We start from the raw sequence: 18,923 nt of genomic DNA on the forward strand, positions 1-18,923 counted from the left end.
GCACAGACCAGCTTTGAACTCAAGACATTCCCCCTGCCTCAGCTTCCCAAGTGCAGGGCCATTTCTTAAGTCCATACGTCACTACTCCTAGCTTTCACCTTTCATCTAATTCTTTCTACTGAAAAAAATGACTCCATGTAAAGAGTTATGGGACGGGTTTGTGCACCGTGTGTGCACCGTGTGTTCACACGCTGATTTCTGCATCAGAGGTCTGGATGCAGATCTGGGCACTGTCAGGTATCTCCTGTCTCAATGCTGTGTAAAAATTGTTTTCCATCACCTCTGATTGGTTAATAAAGAGCTGACTAGCCAATAGCAGGGCAGGAGAGGAGGAGGTGGGGCTTCTGATCCCAGTGAGAGGGTCTCTGATGGGGACCAGAGAGACCAGCATAGTCGGGTTAGAACAGATGTGACCCCACTCAGCTATAGTGCAAGAAGCTTTGTAGTAAATACACCAGGTCTCCATGTTGTCATTCAGGAACAAGGAAGGCATAGGAAAGCCCACACTTTACAATAAACTTTGCTTCACAAATGTTCAGTTTCTGCTGTCACATGCAAATGTTTACAGAAATAGTTTTGAACAGTGTCCTGTCATGTACAGATGTTTAGAGAAGGGAATAATTCTTGGCCGTTAAGACCTTGTAAAGGCGATGTGTTAGGTGAAGTTGAGTGTCAGGAAAGAGGGGAAGAACAGGAGCATTCTATTACTGCACTAGAGACCGGAGGCTGATGATGGGGTGTCAAGGAAAGGAGAGGGACATGGGGAGCTGGGAGGGGGAGGGGAGGTAAGGAACGCAAAGGCAACATTTTACACCTCAGCAACTAGAAGTCCATTATTCCTAACAGAAAAACATATGCTTCAGCAATGACCCACAGATAAATATTGCTGCTTATCAATTCTCCTCACTTGAACTTGGTGGCAGTGACGATGATATGATAGCAGCAGGCAGGTACTTATTAATGAGGGCTTTAATTTGAATTTGTGCTGGTTCTTAAGAAACTACCAGAACTATAAAGGGAAGAGTATGTCAACATTAAAAGGAATCCACAATGCTTCAGGATGGAGGCCATTTGGCTCCCCAGACCCAGCTGACATTAGTTCTACAAACATCAGTCACTTGAACAATCGGAACTTCTTCAAATACTGGCTCACTTCTTCCTTGGGGTATGGCCTCAGGGCAATGCATGTGGCGATATTCTCTGGCTGCTCCAGCCACAGCATGTGGTCAATGTTCTTCTGCTGCAGGGTCTCAGCCAGCTCCTTCAAGGTGGTCTCATCAGCAGCCTACAAGTTGTAGAATACACAACACAGACTGAATGACCCATTTAGGGAGTGTCAGAGGGTCACAAGATGGGGAGGGTCTCTGAAACTGGAGCTGTGGCTCCACCAAAGAATCGTAGAGTAACAGTTGTATCCTTTGGTTCTCTGTTTCATTTCTTTAGGATCTTACAGAAGTGGCTGAGAAGGCTTTACAGCCCATTAATAAAATGCAACTTTCTTTTTCTTTCTTTCTTTCTTTCTTTCTTTCTTTCTTTCTTTCTTTCTTTCTTTCTTTCTTTCTTTCTTTCTTTCTTTCTTCCTTCCTTCCTTCCTTCCTTCCTTCCTTCCTTCCTTCCTTCCTTTCTTTCTTTTTTTTTTTTTTTGGTTGTTTTGGATTTGTTTTTTTCAAGACAGGGTTTCTCTCTGTAGCCCTGGCTGTCCTGGAACTCACTCTGTAGACCAGACTGGCCTCGAACTCAGAAATCCGCCTGCCTCTGCCTCCCAGAGTGCTGGGATTACAGGCATGCACCAACACAGCCCCCCACCTCCACTCCCACCCTCCTGCAACGTTCTTTTTCTAATTGAATTCTGCTACATAGTTTCTGGTTTCCTAAAGCTGGTGCCTACTGCAGTGCACCCTAATCCTTCAGCCATCTGTGACTCAGCTGACCACTGGAAAGATTTCTAAAATTACACATACTTTCCTTCTCCCTCTCTCAGACCCAAGTCTAAGTTGATGCAGGACACATCTCTCAACTATTTGATTTAAGAAAGCTCAGTCCACTGTGAGCAGTACCATCCCTAGGCAAATGGGCCTTAACTGTATAAGTGAGATAGTAGAGAAGGTCAGGAGAGTCAGTAAACAGTGTTTCTCTGTGGTCTCTGCTTAAAGATCCTGCCTTGAGTTCCTGCTTTGGCTTCTCTAGATGATGGATGTAACCTATAATAAATCCTTTCCTTCCCAAGTTGATTTTTCCCATGGTATTTATCACAGCAACAAAAAACCAAACTAGAATGCTGTGTTATGCATGCACACTGAAGGTAACTTATCAGATTTGGTTTTTTCTTCCCATCAAGTGAGTCCGGGAATAGAACTCAGGGCTTGGTGGCATATGCTGTTACCCAATGAGCCATCTCACCAACCCTTTTTAATCTACCCTATTATATGCTTTTTGTTCAGCAGAATAGGATCTAAGGCCAGCAGGATCTTGACACAACTTTTTGAAATTCCAGGAAGATCTAGGAGAAGGCTTTCTGGTAAAGAATATCCTATGGTCCTAATCCTGAAGAGTTTGTCCAGGAGCTGAAGAGATAGCTCAGTGTCCAGGGAATACTGCTCTTTCGGAGGACCAGAGTTTGGTTCCTAGTACCCACATTGGGTTGCTCACACTACCTAGAACTACAGCTGCAGAAGATCCTACATCCTATTCTGTCCTCCAAGGACATCTGCACTGATGTGCATATACCCCACAGACAGACATACCTACACACATAATTTAAGTAGATCTTTAAAAAGATAAAAGTTAAAGTTAATCCAATGTGTATGTGAACCCCCTAGATGGGAAAAGCACCCCTCAGAAAGCTGAAAGCAGATGTAAACATGTAGGTTGGCACGTTGGTCCCTCTGGCCATTGTTCTTCCATTCTCACCCCCTGGCGGTGTTTTTTCTGCATAAAGGTTTCTCTAGAGAAGCAGGTACTATGTAAATGACAGGAGACTCGAGACTCAGAACTTCTGAAAAATGTATGCCTTCTCCCCGCTCACTGAGCATTTCTCCTTTTAAATGAACGACCTTCTATTTCTTAATAAAATAACCATTTTTATTAAGGCAGTGGTAATTTTAGGCACAGCTTTAAAAGGCAGATTGATGCACAGGTATAAAGGGCCACGATTCCCCAGCTTTGCCCTCCCAGGCATCTAAGGGACACTGGAACAACCACTTTCTGGTGAGCCCTGTGATACAAGGGTCTGTGTCCGTTCTTCACAGTCATGCTCTGCCTGGTGGAAGGTTCACTGCTGTCCACTCGAGCCGCAGACCATTCCCCAAACTCTTAAAGAGCCCTCCTAAAATCAAGCCGCATGTACTTCCGGAAGTTAAGAACTGGGCCTAAGAGCAGATCTACTTCCGGCTTCCGCACCCCACCCCTTTAGCGTTCCTCCGGATACTCCCTACGCCTCACCTCGAGAACCACCTTGCGCATGCGCCCGAGCTCCCGGAGATAAGCTGCTGTGTGCGGATGATCTCGATGAAGGTGCAAGGCCGCTGTGGCGGCGTGACAAGCCTGCGCTATTAATGCGCCCGCGGGCCAGGAAAAAGGCGCCTGAGATAGATCCTTTCGTAATACTAAGTACTGTACAAGGATCTGTGGCTCCACCCCAGAGCCTGCCATCTTCCTGATCATCAGAAAGGCCGGACGTACTCTGCGGTGCATGCTGGGATTAGCGTGGAGAGGTGGGCGCCACCATGTTTTTGTACGGCGGAAGCGCAAAGCACGCTGGGATCAGTAGGTTGCGTTTTTGAAGTTGCGCTCGGCGGGAATTCTTAAACGGGATCCTGAGTGAGGAAGCAAGGATGAGAAAGCAAGACCCAGTGATAGACAGATTAGCCTTTCAGTTCAGCTTCTTTGGGTGTTCGAGGAAGCCCGCTGGGCCTTAGTGGCCACGGCGGTGAGGCAGGCGTGGACAGGGCTGACCAGTACAAGGCAAGGGAAGCCAGAGGGAACACTGCTTGCCCGGGACTGTCAGGCAGTAGTGGCAATAGAGTGATGATTGCGTGTCTTTTCTTACTTACAGTTAAGGACGTTCGGGCCCATGTTAACCCTGCCCTGTACGTCCAGCATCGTAAGGAAAACATTTGAGAACCCGAAGAGGAGATGGAGCCTGCAAATACTTTGTGGCCAGGCAGAGAGTGCAAAGGAGGTATTCAAAGGGGGTTGGCCTTCCCGGTACCACAGTACGATCTCTCTTTCTACACATTATTACAAAGGAAGGGCCACTGTAGGGCAGTAACTTTGGCGATTAGGTATGGATTTGATTCGGGGCTCTGCCTTAATAAATATTGTGGCTTGGACACATTGCAGTTCTGCCTCATTGTCTTTCTTCTTTAAAAAATAACTTAATGTGAGGTAATAGCATGTGGGTTGAAATTGTTACTAAAAACTCAAAGTTTGATGACTTAATTATTAAAGGTATGCTATCATCAGGTGGAATCCATACTCTAGAACTAAATTACTAGGTAATCCCAGATTCGCCTGGAACTCGCCATGATCTACCTCCTTACCTCTGTGTGTCACCACACCTGCCTATAAGTAACCAGTGAAAATTTTTAAATAATCATCAGATTTGACAGGTCAATTATTCTCCAGTTCACTTGTCATCTCTTCAATCCAAGAGATTGAAACATTTAGTTATGATTGTGTTGGTTTTCTCTGTCTGCTTAGTAGTTACTGCTGTTTATTGTGTGACCATGGAGAGGAAATGGATACAGCAGAGAGTGCCAAAGCTCCTGAGGAAATAAAAGAAGTTAGGAGTCAGAAAAGTTAAGAAAAGCAAGTGAAGCTGGGCGGTGGTGGCGCATGCCTGTAATCCCAGCACTCTGGGAGGCAGAGGCAGGCGGATTTCTGAGTTCGAGGCCAGCCTGGTCTACAGAGTGAGTTCCAGGATAGCCAGGGCTACACAGAGAAACCCTGTCTCAAAAAACCAAAATCCAAAAAACAAACAAAAGAAAAGCAAATGAAATACAGTGGTGCTGCATATTGTGGGTCTCTCTTGATCTTATGCAAGTTTTGTTTTTGTTTTTTTTTTAAAGGAGATATACATTAGTGATTTGATGTCTAGTCTTGGCTGGGTAGATGAATGAGCCAGGTCTGGTCTGTCCCAAGACAAATGAAGAACAGATTTTTGTGAATGTCTACTCTTGTGAAGCCTACAAAGTATTGGATCTGCTTAAGGAACCTGGTTACATAAGGTGAAGCACTGGACTTCTCTAGGGAGAGTTCATCTGGGTTGTGGGAAAGCATGGAGAATCGCCCTTTCCCACCCTGGATCTGTGCTTCTGTGATAAGCAAGCTTAGGTGAAATGCTGCTGCCATTGCATATTAGATGAAATACGCAAGCAATGAACAAGTCTTTTGTTCTCGTCAGATGAGTGTACTAATTAGGGAGTATTTTTACACCAGTGTTTAGCAGAGAGGTTGATGGTCCCTGGTTTGGTTGTTCGGGCCTATGGTTTTATAAATTTATGACAGAACCAGTTGCGATGGTGCATGTCTCTGATCCCAGCACTCTTGGCAGAAGCAGGTGGAATTCTGTGAGTTCAAGGACAGCCTGATCTACATACATAGTGAATTCTGGACCAGTCATGTAGGAAAGACTCTGTCTTGATAAATAAATAAATGGATGGATGGATGGATGGACCCAGTCGTGTAGGAAAGACCCTGTCTTGATAAATAAATAGATGGATGGATGGATAGATAGGTAGATAGATGATAAATATGCCCTAGATATATGAACTATCTATTGTGACGACTGTTTTTGGTTGATTCACCTGTGAAGAGAGAACCTCAGTTGTTGAGGAATCACCTCATCAGATTGGTCTGTGGGCAATTTCTCTAGGGCATTTTCTTTTTTTCTTTTTCTTTTTTTCTTTTTTCTTTTTCTTTCTTTCTGTTTTTTTTTTTTTTTGTTGTTGTTGTTTTTTTTTGATTTGGTTTGTTCAGGACAGGGTTTCTCTGTGTAGCCCTGGCTGTCCTGGAACTCACTCTGTAGACCAGGCTGGCCTCAAACTCAGAAATTTGCCTGCCTCTGCCTCCCAGAGTGCTGGGATTACAGGCCTGCGCCACCACTGCCCTGCTTAGGGCATTTTCTTGATTGCTAATTAATGGAGGCGCACCTAACCCGTCGTGGATGGAAGCACCCAGGCAGGTGGTCCTGGGTTGTATATGAAAGCTAACTGGGCAGTAGCAGGAAGCTAATAAGCGTGTTCTTCCATGGGCTCTGCTTCAGTTCCTTCACGGCAGACTGCAGCCTGTGAGATGAAACAGGCCCTTTCCTCCCTCAGTTGCTGCTTTTGGCCAGTGTTTAGCACAGCAAACTGTTCCTTCTTGGAGTATGCTTTGCCAACGTTCGTCTGACTATGAAGAGTGTTTTGTTTGCTTGTTTTCACTTTCTTTAGGTGTTTTAGTTCACCTGGAAAGACTAGAGGCTCAAACGAATAGAAAGTTCGAAGAACCAACAGTTCGTGAAAAGGAAAGTTCTCTTAGAACCAAGATCCGAGAACTGCAGCAGCAGCGAGATAAGCTGAGAGCCGAAGTGAAGCGGCGGAGAGCCAGAGTGAGTAGAAAGGCCATGCCGGCCCTTCTGGGTGTGAAGGTCAGCTACGTGCACATGCTTACCCTGAGAGCACACTGAATTGATTTCAAGTCTTTGAGTCATCAAATAATCAGATCTGTAAAGAGGGAGCTAAAAATATCAACTACTAACCAGGCAGTGGTGGTACGCCTTTGATCCCAGCACTCAAGAAGCAGAGGCAGGTGGATTCCTGTGAGTTTGAGGCCAGCCTGGTCTACAGAGCAAGTCTAGGAGCCAGGGCTCTACAGAGATACTCTGTCTAAAAAAAAAACAAAAAAAACAAAAAAAACAGGGCTGGAGAGATATATGTTTTATTTTAAAAATATTTAAAGTATTTTATTTTTAAATATACAACTCAGTATTGACATTTTTTAAGTCATCAAAATAATTTGTAATAGTTAAATGCCTCTTAAATATATATGATATCTTCTGAAGCTAAAAGTAATATGCACTCAACCAGTTTTTAAAATCTATTTGGAACATTAAACATGATGAAGTAGAAAAAAAAATCTCTTATGAAGTCCTCTATGAAAGGAAATTGTGACAAGTTCCTGATTAGACAGAAACCGTTCCAAGGGAGAATACACGGCATAATTGTGACTTCATAGAATGAATTGGGTAATATTCCTTCTGTTTCTAGTTTGTGGAATAGTTTGAAGAGTATTGGTCTTCAGTCTTCTTTGAAGGTCTGATAGAATTCTGCACTAAACCCATCTGGTCTTGGGCTTTTTTTGGTTGGGAGATTTTCAATGACTGCTTCTATTTCTTTAGGGGTTATGGGATTATTTAGATGGTTTACCTGATCCTGATTTAACTTAGCTATTTGGTATCTGTCTAGAAAATTGTCTATTTCATCCAGATTTTCCAGTTTTGTTGCATATAGACTTTTGTAGTAGGATCTGATGATTTTTTAAAAATTTTCTCAGTTTCTGTTGTTATATTTCCTTTTTCATTTCTGATTTTGTTAATTTGGATACTGTCTCTGTGCCCTCTGGTTAGTCTGGCTAAGAGTTTGTCTATCTTGTTGATTTTCTCAAAGAACCAGCTCCTAGTTTTGTTGATTCTTTGTATGGTTCTTTTTGTTTCTTCTTGGTTGATTTCAGTCCTGAGTGTGATTATTTCCTGCCTTTCACTCTTCGTGGGTGTGTTTGCTTCTTTCTGTTCTAGAGTTTTCAGGTGTGCTGTCAAGCTGTTAGTGTATGCTCTATTCAGTTTCTTTTTGGAGGCACTCAGAGCTATGAGTTTTCCTCTTAGCACTGCTTTCATTGTGTCCCATAAGTTTGGGTATGTTGTGCCTTCATTTTTGTTAAATTCTAAAGTCTTTAATTTCTTTCTTTCTTTCTTGACCAAGTTATCTAACTTTCATAGAAGTCTGGTGTAATTCTGGCCAGTCTGCCCTTATATGCTACTTGACCTTTTCCCCTTACTGTTTTTTTTTTTTTTTAAAGATTTATTTACTTTATGTATGAGTATACCATTGCTGTCTTCAGACACACCAGAAGAGGGCATCGGATCCCATTACAGATATTTGTGAGCCACCTTGTGGTTGCTAGGAATTGAATTCAGGATCTCTGGAAGAGCAGTCAGTGCTCTTAACCGCTGTATTCTTTCTTTATTTTGTGCAATTGGTGTTTTGATTATTATGTGATGGGAGGAATTTCTTTTCTGGTCCAGTCTATTTAGAGTTCTGTAGGCTTCTTGTATGTTCATGGGCATCTCTTTCTTGTATGTTTAGGGGAGTTTTCTTCTATAATTTTGTTGAAGATATTCACTGGTCCTTTAAGTTGGGAATCTTCACTCTCTTCGATACCTATTATCCTTAGGTTTGATCTTCTCATTTTTTCCTGGATTTCCTGAATGTTTTGGGTTAGGAGCTTTTTGCATTTTGCGTTTTCTTTGACTGTTGTGTCAATGTTTTCTATGGTATCTTCTACACCTGAGATTCTTGTATTTTGTTGGTGATACTTGCATCTATGACTCCTGATCTCTTTCCTAGGTTTTCTATCTCCAGCGTTGTCTCCCTTTGTAATTTCTTTATTGTTTGTATTTCCATTTTTAACTCCTGGATTTGTTCCATTCCTTCACCTGTTTGATTGTGTTTTCCTATAATTCTTTAAGGGATTTTTGTGTTTCCTTTAAGGAATTCTTTAAGGGCTTCTGTTTACCTGGTGTTCTCCTGTACTTGTTTGTTTGTTTGTTTGTTTGTTTGTTTGTTTGTTTTATTTGGTTTTTCAAGACAGGGTTTCTCTGTATAGTCCTGGCTGTCCTGGAACTCACTCTGTAGACCAGGCTGGCCTCAAACTAAGAAATCTGCCTGCCTCTGCCTCCCAGAGTGCTGGGATTACAGGTGTGTGCCACCACAGCCTGGCTCTCCTGTACTTCTTTAAGGGAGTTATGTCCTTCTTAAAGTCCTCTATCATCATTATGAGATGTAATTTTAAATCAGTCTTGCTTTTCTGGTGTGTTGGGGTATCCAGGGCTTGCTGTGGTGGAAGAACTGGGTTCTGATAATGCCAAGTAGCCTTGGTTTTTGTTGCTTATGTTCTTGCCCTTGCCTCTTGACATCTGGTTATGTCTGGTGTTAGCTGGTCTTGCTGTCTCTGACTGTGGTTTGTCCCTCCTGGGAGACCAGTTCTCTCTGAGAGGAATTTGGGTATGGAGAGCTGTGGCATAAGGTCAGCTCCAGGGTACAGATGGAAATGGAAGGATCCTGTCCCCTGCTGTTCTTTGGTTCCTGTGTCCTGATGGCTCTGGGCAGGTCCCTCTTGGGCCAGGAATTTGAGCAGAAGTGGTGGTCTTCCCTGTTCTCACAGGTGTGTCAGCACTCCTGGGAGACCAGCTCTCACCCAACGGTATTTGGGTATGGAACACTGTGACACAGGGTCAGCTCCCAGCACAGATGGATTTATTTGTTTTTTTTCTTATATATTTGAATATACTGTTGCTGTCTTCAGACACACCAGAAGAGGATATCAGATCTCATTACAGATGGTTGTGAGCCACCATGTGGTTGCTGGGAATTGAACTCAGAACCTCTGGAAGAGCAGTCAGTGCTCTTAACCGCTGAGCCATCTTCCAGCTTGGCATTCTTTATTATATGTCTGGGATTCCCGTAAATACTGGTTTTAGCTTATATGTTCATGTTTTCCTGTAACATATTTATACTGATTTTCTAATCTTATTGTTGCATTAATACTTGTTTTAATGAATCAATCTAAAAGCATACTTGTTTCATTTAACTACCTTCCTTTTTTTTAAATGTATTCTTCTCTCATATATTATATCCCCACTATAGTTTCCCCTCTGTCCTCTCTTCCCAGTTCCCCTCTCCCCACCTCTCCTCTTCCCTAGATCTGCTCCTCCATTTCCCTTCAGAAAAGAGCAGGCCTCCCAAGGATGTCAACCAAGCACAGTGTGTCAAGTTGCAATAAGACTAGGCACAAACCCTCATGTTAAATTTGGAGGAAAAGGGTCCCAAGGATAGAGTCAGGGACAGCTCCCATTCCCATTGTTAGGAGTCCCACAGGAAGACCAAGCTACAGAATTACAACAAGTACACAGAAGACGTAGGTCAGACATACAAAGGCTCCGTGGTATCTGCTTCAGTCTCTATGAGCCCTGGTTAGTTGACTCTGGGTAATGTTCTTGTGTCCTTGACCCTTCTAGCTCCTACAATCCTTCCTTCCTCCTCTTCCACAGGAAACTCAGTCCACCTAACATTTGGCTGTGGGTCTCTGTATCTGCTCCCATCAGTTGCTGGATGAAACCTCTCTGATGACATTATGCTGGCCTCTGACCTACGAGCATAGCAGAATATCATTAGGAATCATTTCATTGAGGTTGTTGGTTTACTTGCCAGTCATGCTTGGCTCTATCCTAGGTCTCTGGGCTATCCAGACTCTAGCTCCTGGACCTCTAGGTAGTGTCAAGTGTGGCTCCCTCTTATGGCATGGGCCTCAAGCTGGACCAGTCATTGGATGGCCACACCCACAATTTCTGCCCCACCTTTACCCCAGGCTATCTTGCAGGCAGGATAAATTACTGTAGAAGCCTTGCCTGGTTACAGATGCCTGGGTCAGGTTCTGTGTCCCCAGAGCCAGGATTCTTTGCTAGGGTCACCCTCATAGGTCCCTGGAAGTTCCCATTGCACTCACCCAAAATGCCCCCCAGTACCAAATGTCTCTCCCAGTACTCTCTCCCTACATCCCCGCAAGAAATTTATATTATTTGTGGCTATTATGAAGGGTAATGTTTCCCTGACTTCGTTCCCAGCCCATTTGTTGTTTGTATATAGGAGGGCTACAGATTTTTTTGAGTTAATCTTGTATCTAGCCCACTTCACTGAAGGTGATTCCCAACTGGTAGGATTTGGGGGGTGTCAATTACATATGTTACCATATCATCTGCAAATAGAGATACTTTGACTTCTTCCATTCTAGTTTGTATACCCTTGATCGCCTTTACTGATCTAGCTAGAATTTCAAGTACTATATTGAATGGGTGGTGTAAAGAGTGGACAACCTTGTCTTGTTCCTAATTTTAGTGGAATCGCTTTTGAGTTTCTGTCCACTTAATTTGATGTTAACTGTAAGCTTGCTGTTGACTATCGACTTTATCATGTTTACAGCGATGTAACTTGTATCTCTGATCTCTCTGAAACTTTATTATAAAGGCATGTAGGATGTCAAAAGGCTTTTCAGCATCTAATGAATATGTGTGTGTGTGTGTGTGTGTGTTCCTTTCAGTTTGTTTACTTGCTGGATTACATTGACAGGTTTTTGTATGTTGAACCATCCCTGAATCTTTGGGATGAAGCCTACTTGATGATGTAGGTGATCTTTTCAGTGTGTTCTTGGAGTCGGTTTACAAGTATTTTTTTGAGTATTTTTGCATCGGTGTTCATGAGAGAAATTGGTCTGTAATTTTCTTTTGAGTCTTTGTATGGATTGGATATCAGAGTAATTGGCCTCATAAAATGACTATGGCAATGTTTCTTCTGTTTCTATTTTGTGGAATAATTTGAGAAGTATTGGTATTAGGTCTTCTTTGAAAATCTGGTAGAATTCTATGCTAAAACCATGGGGGTTTTGTTGTCGTTGTTTGGGAGACTTTTAATCACTGCTTCTATTTCCTTAGGGGTTGTAGGTCTATTTAAGTTGTTTACTGATCTTGATTTAACATCGGTAAGTGGTATCTATCAAGAAAATTGTCATTTCTTTGAGATTTTCCAACTTGTAGAATAGTTCTGTGGGCCAGTATGACCTCTGGTCCAGCAGGGAGTCTCCATCAGAGTTGGAGGCTGGACTTCCTGCAGTTAGCGTGGCCTTTGCCCCAGCAGGGTTATCTTCTGACTGGCATATCCTGTGCCTGTTCACTGATAGAGCTACACTGAGCAGCAGGTATCTGCTCATGGGATGCTTGAGGCAGTAGGAAGGCGGGAAGGGTTGACTTGGGTCTTTGGGATCCGAATGGAGGATGTGGAAGGGCCCTGAGGTGGACCTCACCTGTTCTGACTGGCGTGGCCTACACCTGAGCTTAGATGTCTACCTCACCTTTTCTACCTTCACCTTTTTTCTTTTGTTTGTTTTGGGATAGGGTTTCTCTGTGTAGCCCTGGCTGTCCTGGAACACGTTCTGGCCTCAAACTCAGAGATCCACCTTCCTCTGCCTCAAGAGTGCTGGGATTAAAGGCAGGTTCCCCACCACCCACCTGGCTTATCACTTTTTCTTAATAATTATTTCTTTTTTTATGCTTTTTCTAGCTTCTAATTATTAAACATGAAGCATTTCTTTGCATTTTCATACATGTGTATAATGTTACTCCTATTACCTTCCCACTCCATCTCTTGTCCCAACTTGTCCCCCTTCTACTTTCAAAGTTTTTTGTTTTGTGTTTTAAGATAGTGACCCAGTGATTTTCATTGGGTTGCTGATAATTGCATACTTACAGGACAGGAGATGAGCTCCTTACCAGAGGCTCCATCAGTGGAGAAAGTCCCATGAGCCCTTTTCCTTCCATTATAGGATATCATTTTTAATTATTTGAGGCAAGGTCTCATGATATAGCCCTGGCTATCCTGGAACGTACTATGTAGACCGGACTGGCCTCAAGCTCACAGAAATCCTCCTGCTTCTGTCTCCTGAGTGCTGGAATTAAAGGTATGCCCCACTGTGGATGGCTGGTTTTGTATGTGTATTAGTTAGTTTCTTTTATGACACACCATGACCAAAAAGGACTTGGCGGGCGGAGGGGGACATATTTCTTATAGCTTTCGATGTATAATGCGGGAAATGGAGGCGGGCATTGAGGCAGATGAAGGAGCTGCTCACTAGCCCGTTCTCCTTTAGTCTGCTTTGTTATACAACCCAGGACGACTTGCTCCGGAGTTGTGGGCCAGGCCCCGCCCACAGTGGCTAGGCCCTCTCACTGCAGCCATAGAAATTTCCCCACAGACTTGCCTCCAGTCAGTCTGATGGGGCATTTTCTCAATTGAGGTTCCTCTAGACCAGTGTGCTTCTCGGCCTTCCTAATGCTGCCACCCTTCAATACAGTTCCTCATGTTGTGGTGACTCCACCATAAAATGATTCTTGTTGCTGCTTCATGGCTGTAATTTTGTTACTGTTATGAATAGTAATATAAATATCTGTGTTTCTGGTGGTCTTGGGCGACCCCTATGAAAGGGTCATCCAACTCCAAAGCGGTCTCAGCCCGCAGGTTGAGAACCACTGCTCTCGCTTATGTCCAGTTGACAAACAAAGGTTAATCAGGGTCACATGCCCGGTGATGTCTGTCCCAGGCAGCGGTGAGTGTGAGAAGACGCAGGTTCTGAGCCGCGCTGTCTTCCCCAGGGACCTCAGTTTCGTTTCTCCCAGCAGGCAGCTGGCACATGGCTGCTTGGGTGGTCTAGGGTGCATCCCTTCTCCAGTCCCACGTTTGGAGTCCACAGCCGTCTCTCTGGTCCTCCCTGTGCTCCTCCTGGACCTCGTTCTCACCTCTTCCTGTTCCTCTGCAGTCTTCTCCTCTACCATCAAATCCTGGTTTATTAGTGAGCAGTTCCTGCTCCTAATTCCTCACAGCATGGCCTGTATCCTCTATATCCTCCCCCCCACCCCCTGTACATCACAGCACCCTGTGAGGTTGCGGTCACAGAAACACCAGTTTCTGATGCCTTACAGAATAAACTGTCTATACTGTTACTCAGTCAGACGGTGGCAGAGGCTGTGGTACCCCCATTGTAATCAGTCAGATCTGCTGCCTACCTTGTAGGTTAAAGAATCTTCTGCCAAAGAAGACCCAAGCAAAACAGAGATTAGTGAACAGGAAGTTCTGGAAAAGCAGTGGAGAAACGTGAAAGGCACTCTGCAGGCATATCACTTTACAGGTAGGACTTTGTTCTGATCTGATTGGTTCTGAGTTAGTCGGCGAGCAGTAGTATCAGTACTAGACTTGGTTTCTCAGAACTTACTTGCACACACCGCCACACATACACAAGCTGACATGCTGGTTTGTAGGCCTATCTGCCTATAAAATCCACTTCTTTAGACAGTAAAAGATGGGTGGTTGGTGGCTGTCTAGAACTATTTCTTTTCACGATCACTAGCTAGACCCTCTGCTAGAACTTTCCTGCTTGCCTGAGTTATAAGTCATGGTTATAGTTTGAACTTCAGATCTCTGTTTCATCGTAAATAGTAATTTGTTCTTCATCTGTGCCACAGAGAACTGTGGGGAAAACTGGGGATTCACATACACTGTAACTCAGGGAATAAAAAGAATACATAGAGTAAAATTTTCTCATTTTCCCCTCAATTTGATATCTAGGTATCTTCTCACCTCCCCATCCATCCGTAATTTTAACAGTTCAGGCTTGTGTGAACCAGTCAGGGAGGGGCGTATGATACTACTCATTTGAGCAGCCCTGCACACTGTGTCTGTATGCCAAGCCTTAGGCAAGGTTACTGGAACGCCCAGCTGGCGGCCCACCACCTTTGTCTGACTTTTGAGAGGTGCTGCTCACTGTCTGCCTAGGGCTCAGCGGGAAGTTGACGAGTCGTGGAGTCTGCGTGTACTTCAGCACCGCCTTTGAGGGGAACCTACTAGATTCCTACTTTGTGGACCTCGTCATAGCGAAACCACTCCGGATTCATCACCACTCCATCCCAGTCTTCATCCCTTTGGAAAAGATAGCCACAGCACACCTACAGACCGATGTTCAGCGCTTCCTGTTTAGTCTCTGGGAATACCTAAATGCCTACGTGGGAAGGAAGTACCAGGCAGACCAACTTGAGGTATTTGTGTAGGGATTTTTAGGTCTAATTTTATTGCCCATGACAGACTTCAAAGGAGCATGCTTTCTTAAAGAAGAGAGCTGTTTATTTTTGAGACAGAGTTCTTAAATCCTAGCAGTAAATGTGGCCCAGGGAGGTCTTGCCCTTGAGCCATTATACCTGTCACCTCCTCCTAAATGCTGGGATCACAAGTGTGTGCCAGCATAGCTGGTTTTATCTTTAATATATTTATTTTTGGCACGTTTGGAGATTGAAGGCCCTGTGCATGCTGGGAAAGCACTCTGCCGCTAAGCTTCAGCCCCAGCCCTGAGCCAGAAGTCCGTCCATTACCTCTCTTTACTCTGGTTGGTTGTTGGCTAGCTGGTTTAAAATAGGTGTTCACTCTGTAGCCCAGGCTGGCCTGGAAGTTACTGTGATGTCCCAGACACTCTCAGACTCAAGAGCACAGTCTTCCTGCGTTGGCATCAGGGGTGGATACGGGCATGTGTCACCATATCTGGCTTGTCCACTCACTTTCCAGCACTTGTTTCTTACCTACAAGTGGTTTCCCTGTCTTCATTTCCCACCCCTCTCGGTGATGCTGAAGAGGGAGCGTGTCCTGTTACAGGACCACAGTCCTGATGGCGATCCTCACACTTTTATCACAACATGGACAGAGTTTCCATGCTGTTAATTCAGCAGGGATTTTGAATTCTGATGTTATATGTGCAATGCTGTACTGAACATAAGTATAGGTGTCCATTACCACAGAGGACTGGGTAGGTATCCTTTATCTCATCAGTTAAACAAAATGTCTTCCCTTGACCTGTTCCCTGATCATCTACGAGGAGTGCTTCCTGCCAAACTCCTGGTGGCCTTTGTGTCGTTGAGACAAAGTGTTGTGTGGGGTCAGACTGGAGAGATCCCCCCATGCTATACATGCCTCTGGAGCACTAATGACCCTCTCCATCCTCCCCCTGGTAGAGTGACTTCCAAGCTTTCCTCACGGGGCCTTTGCAGAGAAACACCCTGGGCAACTTGCTGTCGTTCACCTATAAAGTGGAACAGAGACGCCAGACCTTCTCCTTCCGGGCCAGGCTGCTGTATGAGGACCTCACAGCAGCTCTTCCCACGGATGTCACTGTGACAAGGCCAGGTACAAGGAACAATGTCTCACTGAAGAATGGCTTGTTCTAATTCAAGCAAATGGGGCTAACATCAAGTAGACCACTTAGAGCCCTTCTGTTCACGTACTAGAAATGTACCAGTTTCTACAGTTTTCCCTTTCCTTTCCCAGATCAGCCAGAACACTTTCATTTTACAATTAATTTTCATGTGCTCACCATCCCCAAGATAGAAAACTAAGGCAGGCCGGGCGGTGATGGCGCACGCCTGTAATCCCAGCACTTGGGAGGCAGAGGCAGGCGGATTTCTAAGTTCAAGACCAGCCTGGTCTACAGAGTGAGTTCCAGGACAGCCAGGGCTACACAGAGAAACCCTGTCTCGAAAACCAAAAAAAAAAAAAAAAAAAAGGCAGAGCCCTGGGATTGTCTGTAATGACGCTAGCATACACGTAGCCCTAGGGTATATTCTGTAGGTGGCAGTTTGTCAGGGCTGGCCAGGAGACTTTGGTTTCTTCTTGCCTAGAGGTACCATGATAATCAGACATGGGCAGTAATTGGGGAGGGGGTTGGGCAGCAGTATTCTTACAATGCCACAAGTTGCACACCCACAGGTTTTAAATTGCTCTAGTCTCTGTCTATATTTTTCTAAGATCCTGTTCTCAGAATTGTTCTGGTAAGGCTTCCTCTCTAGAGCTACAGACAAAAAATAAGAAGTCACATGGGTCCAGAAGAATGGAGCCTGGGTTCTGACTCCCCTAGTCGGACTAATGGGCCTGACAGAATCTCTCTCTTTAGGTGTGGAAGCGTCATCCCCTCACTGGGAACAGCACAGAGCATCCCATGAAATGCTCTTCCGTACCAAGCCCCTGCACCAGGTGTTTGCTTCATTTTCCAAAGAAACTGAAAGGCTGGATTTGAGCCTGGTCTCCTGAAAAACCGTTTGACTATTCCGGACCCATGGGAAGTGAGCGCACTCTTGCTGCCTGCAGTCCTGGACCAGCCAGCAAGAGCTGTTGGCAGAGTGCCTGGGCACCACCATGAGAACAGATACCCACTCGTGGGATGGCAAGGAGCTTGTCCGTATCTGTAGGCACTGGGCAGTCTGGACAGTGCTCCAGAGTGCTGCTTGGTCACGCAGTACAGGCTCCAAAACATCTCTTCCTCCTATAGCTGCCAGTGTTGATTTGATCGTATGCATATATTCTTGCTGGAAATCCGCTAAAATGCGGGTAATTGAAGACCTTTTGTGAGCATCTCTAGCTTTTGTGGGAGCTATAAATCTATGGTGGGCTTGTGGTTAAGAAGAGAAAGTGTTTTTTAGCCTTTGGTTTAGAGCAGCATGTTCTAGTCCACTATTTGGTGGGAGACAGTATTTGTATACTCGGGGGTTCTGTGTTTATATTGTTTCCTGTAACAATTTGGCAGAGAAGAAAATGCATTAAGTCACTTTAAGGAAACATTGTTGGAAATCTGCACAAGGGGCCGGGGAAGCTCCCCATCATGGCTCCCTCCTGCGAGCTCCAGGCATGGCTGCCCTCTTCCCACCTTCTCTCTTTAGCCAAGGGTCTGTGGTGTGCCACATGTGTCGGGCCCTTGACATCTTTAGGCCTGTCTGCTGCTCAGGTTCTTCCTTCACGATGCCTGCCCTTCCTCTGCTAGTCCCCAACAGGATCTTTACTCCACAGGCCCAGCACCTGGGCTTCACTCTAAATTAGCTGCTTCCATATCTAGGCCATGCTCCCCCATGCGTGGAAGGTGAGCCAGCATGGGTCCCCAGTAGAGGTGTGGAATAAAGGCTCATGGTGTGGGGTGAGACGTCTGCGTCACAGTAACAGAATTGCCACAACAGTCCTGTCAAGTTGAGTAAAGCTTTTAATAAAACAGTCCTGTTCTGTATCAACACCTGCAGATTCTCTGTTAAAGCAGTAGCAAAGGCGACTGTAGCAAGAGCTCAGAAGACAAGGCAATAGTGGAAAGTTGGTTTTTGAACAGGTTAAAAATATAAATGTAGAAGATCTGTTTATATATTTTTCTTTCAGAAATAACCTCCCCCCCCTTCCCAACCAGGTGAAAGGAAATATTGCACTTTCTGCTCTCGTGACTAAGGTGACACGGGGGTTCCAGAAGAACCTTTCAAGATTATCAGGAACGTCAGGGTAAGGGCCATTGACCTAACCGGACAGGAGGGAGCAGCCAGGCGCGGAGCCTTCTCGGCCCTGAGCCCAACCCACACTCCCCACCCTACAGGCAGCTCATTCCGCCCGCCTCCACTGGCATCCTGCTCACAGTGGCCATGGCCTCTCTAGGGGTGGAGGGCTGAGCTGGAACAAAGGCTCTGGAGAGACTGCTCCAGTACTATGCCTAAGACCCCTGCTTTGGGGAAGCTACAGGCACACTGAGGAGTAGGAGTAGCCACCTCAGAGCTCACATCCACACAGGAAGGCTGAGGAAATCTGAAACCTAAAGTCTATGGGAATGTGCACTTCAACAACTGGGAACACCAGGACTTGGTCATTTGTCCCTTCCCAAAGCTTCTCTCTGCTTCCAAAAAAAAATCTCTCTTCCAAGGTTGACCACTGTGGAGCCAGAGGCCATTCAGGGGTTGTCCACCACTTGGTGGGGCAGCGTAACAGAGGAGCCATTGGGGAAGGCTGCCGGCTTGTCCTTCCCCTTCAAGAAAAAGGTCAGAAGCTCCCCTTTGCCTTTCACAAAGATGGGACCTCGCCTCACAAACCGGAAGCCATACTCTCGAAGGATGACCTGCGTCTCTTCTACCACCTGCACATGGAGAACAGAGAGACAAAGTTAGGGAAGGGGAGGCCAGGATGGTGGGGTAGAGGGCTTTTGGGCAGTATGTAGATACGGTGTGCGGGCTCCTCCCAGCCCACTTAAGCAGCAGACTACCATTTCATGGCACTGATACA

General features: G+C 45.1%; 3 protein-coding genes across 9 annotated transcripts in view; 1 reads left to right on the plus strand and 2 right to left on the minus strand.

Annotated features, from left to right (window-relative positions):
* Nucleotides 1-951: 951 nt before the first annotated feature.
* Nucleotides 952-3,693, minus strand: Ptrhd1 (peptidyl-tRNA hydrolase domain containing 1). Its single transcript, XM_052186191.1, has 2 exons — nt 3,442-3,693; nt 952-1,285 (listed from the first exon to the last, which is right to left on the minus strand). The coding sequence occupies exons 1-2, from the start codon at nt 3,691-3,693 to the stop codon at nt 1,115-1,117; spliced, it is 423 nt and encodes a 140-aa protein (XP_052042151.1). The 3' UTR covers nt 952-1,114.
* On the plus strand, nt 3,618-17,899 carry Cenpo (centromere protein O). 3 transcript variants are annotated; one of them, XM_052186187.1, is made up of 7 exons: nt 3,618-3,713; nt 4,055-4,180; nt 6,435-6,592; nt 13,878-13,992; nt 14,637-14,896; nt 15,860-16,031; nt 16,795-17,899. In XM_052186187.1, the coding sequence occupies exons 2-7, from the start codon at nt 4,135-4,137 to the stop codon at nt 16,929-16,931; spliced, it is 888 nt and encodes a 295-aa protein (XP_052042147.1). In that variant the 5' UTR covers nt 3,618-3,713; nt 4,055-4,134; the 3' UTR covers nt 16,932-17,899. The 3 variants fall into 3 exon arrangements, with proteins under 3 accessions (XP_052042147.1, XP_052042148.1, XP_052042146.1); XM_052186188.1 differs by having other exon boundaries at nt 3,679-3,765; XM_052186186.1 differs by lacking the exon at nt 3,618-3,713 and adding an exon at nt 3,772-3,963.
* The window catches only part of Adcy3 (adenylate cyclase 3), an 82,789-nt gene continuing 81,719 nt past the window's right edge, over nt 17,854-18,923 (minus strand). For all 5 annotated transcript variants that reach the window (XM_052186183.1, XM_052186184.1, XM_052186179.1 and 2 more), the window contains exon 22: nt 17,854-18,777. In XM_052186183.1, coding sequence (XP_052042143.1) covers nt 18,595-18,777 — 183 coding nt within the window. In that variant the 3' untranslated portion in view covers nt 17,854-18,594. The remainder of the gene's footprint in view (nt 18,778-18,923) is intronic.

This window comes from Apodemus sylvaticus, chromosome 6 (assembly GCF_947179515.1).
Source record: "Apodemus sylvaticus chromosome 6, mApoSyl1.1, whole genome shotgun sequence".
Classification (NCBI taxonomy): domain Eukaryota; kingdom Metazoa; phylum Chordata; class Mammalia; order Rodentia; family Muridae; genus Apodemus; species Apodemus sylvaticus.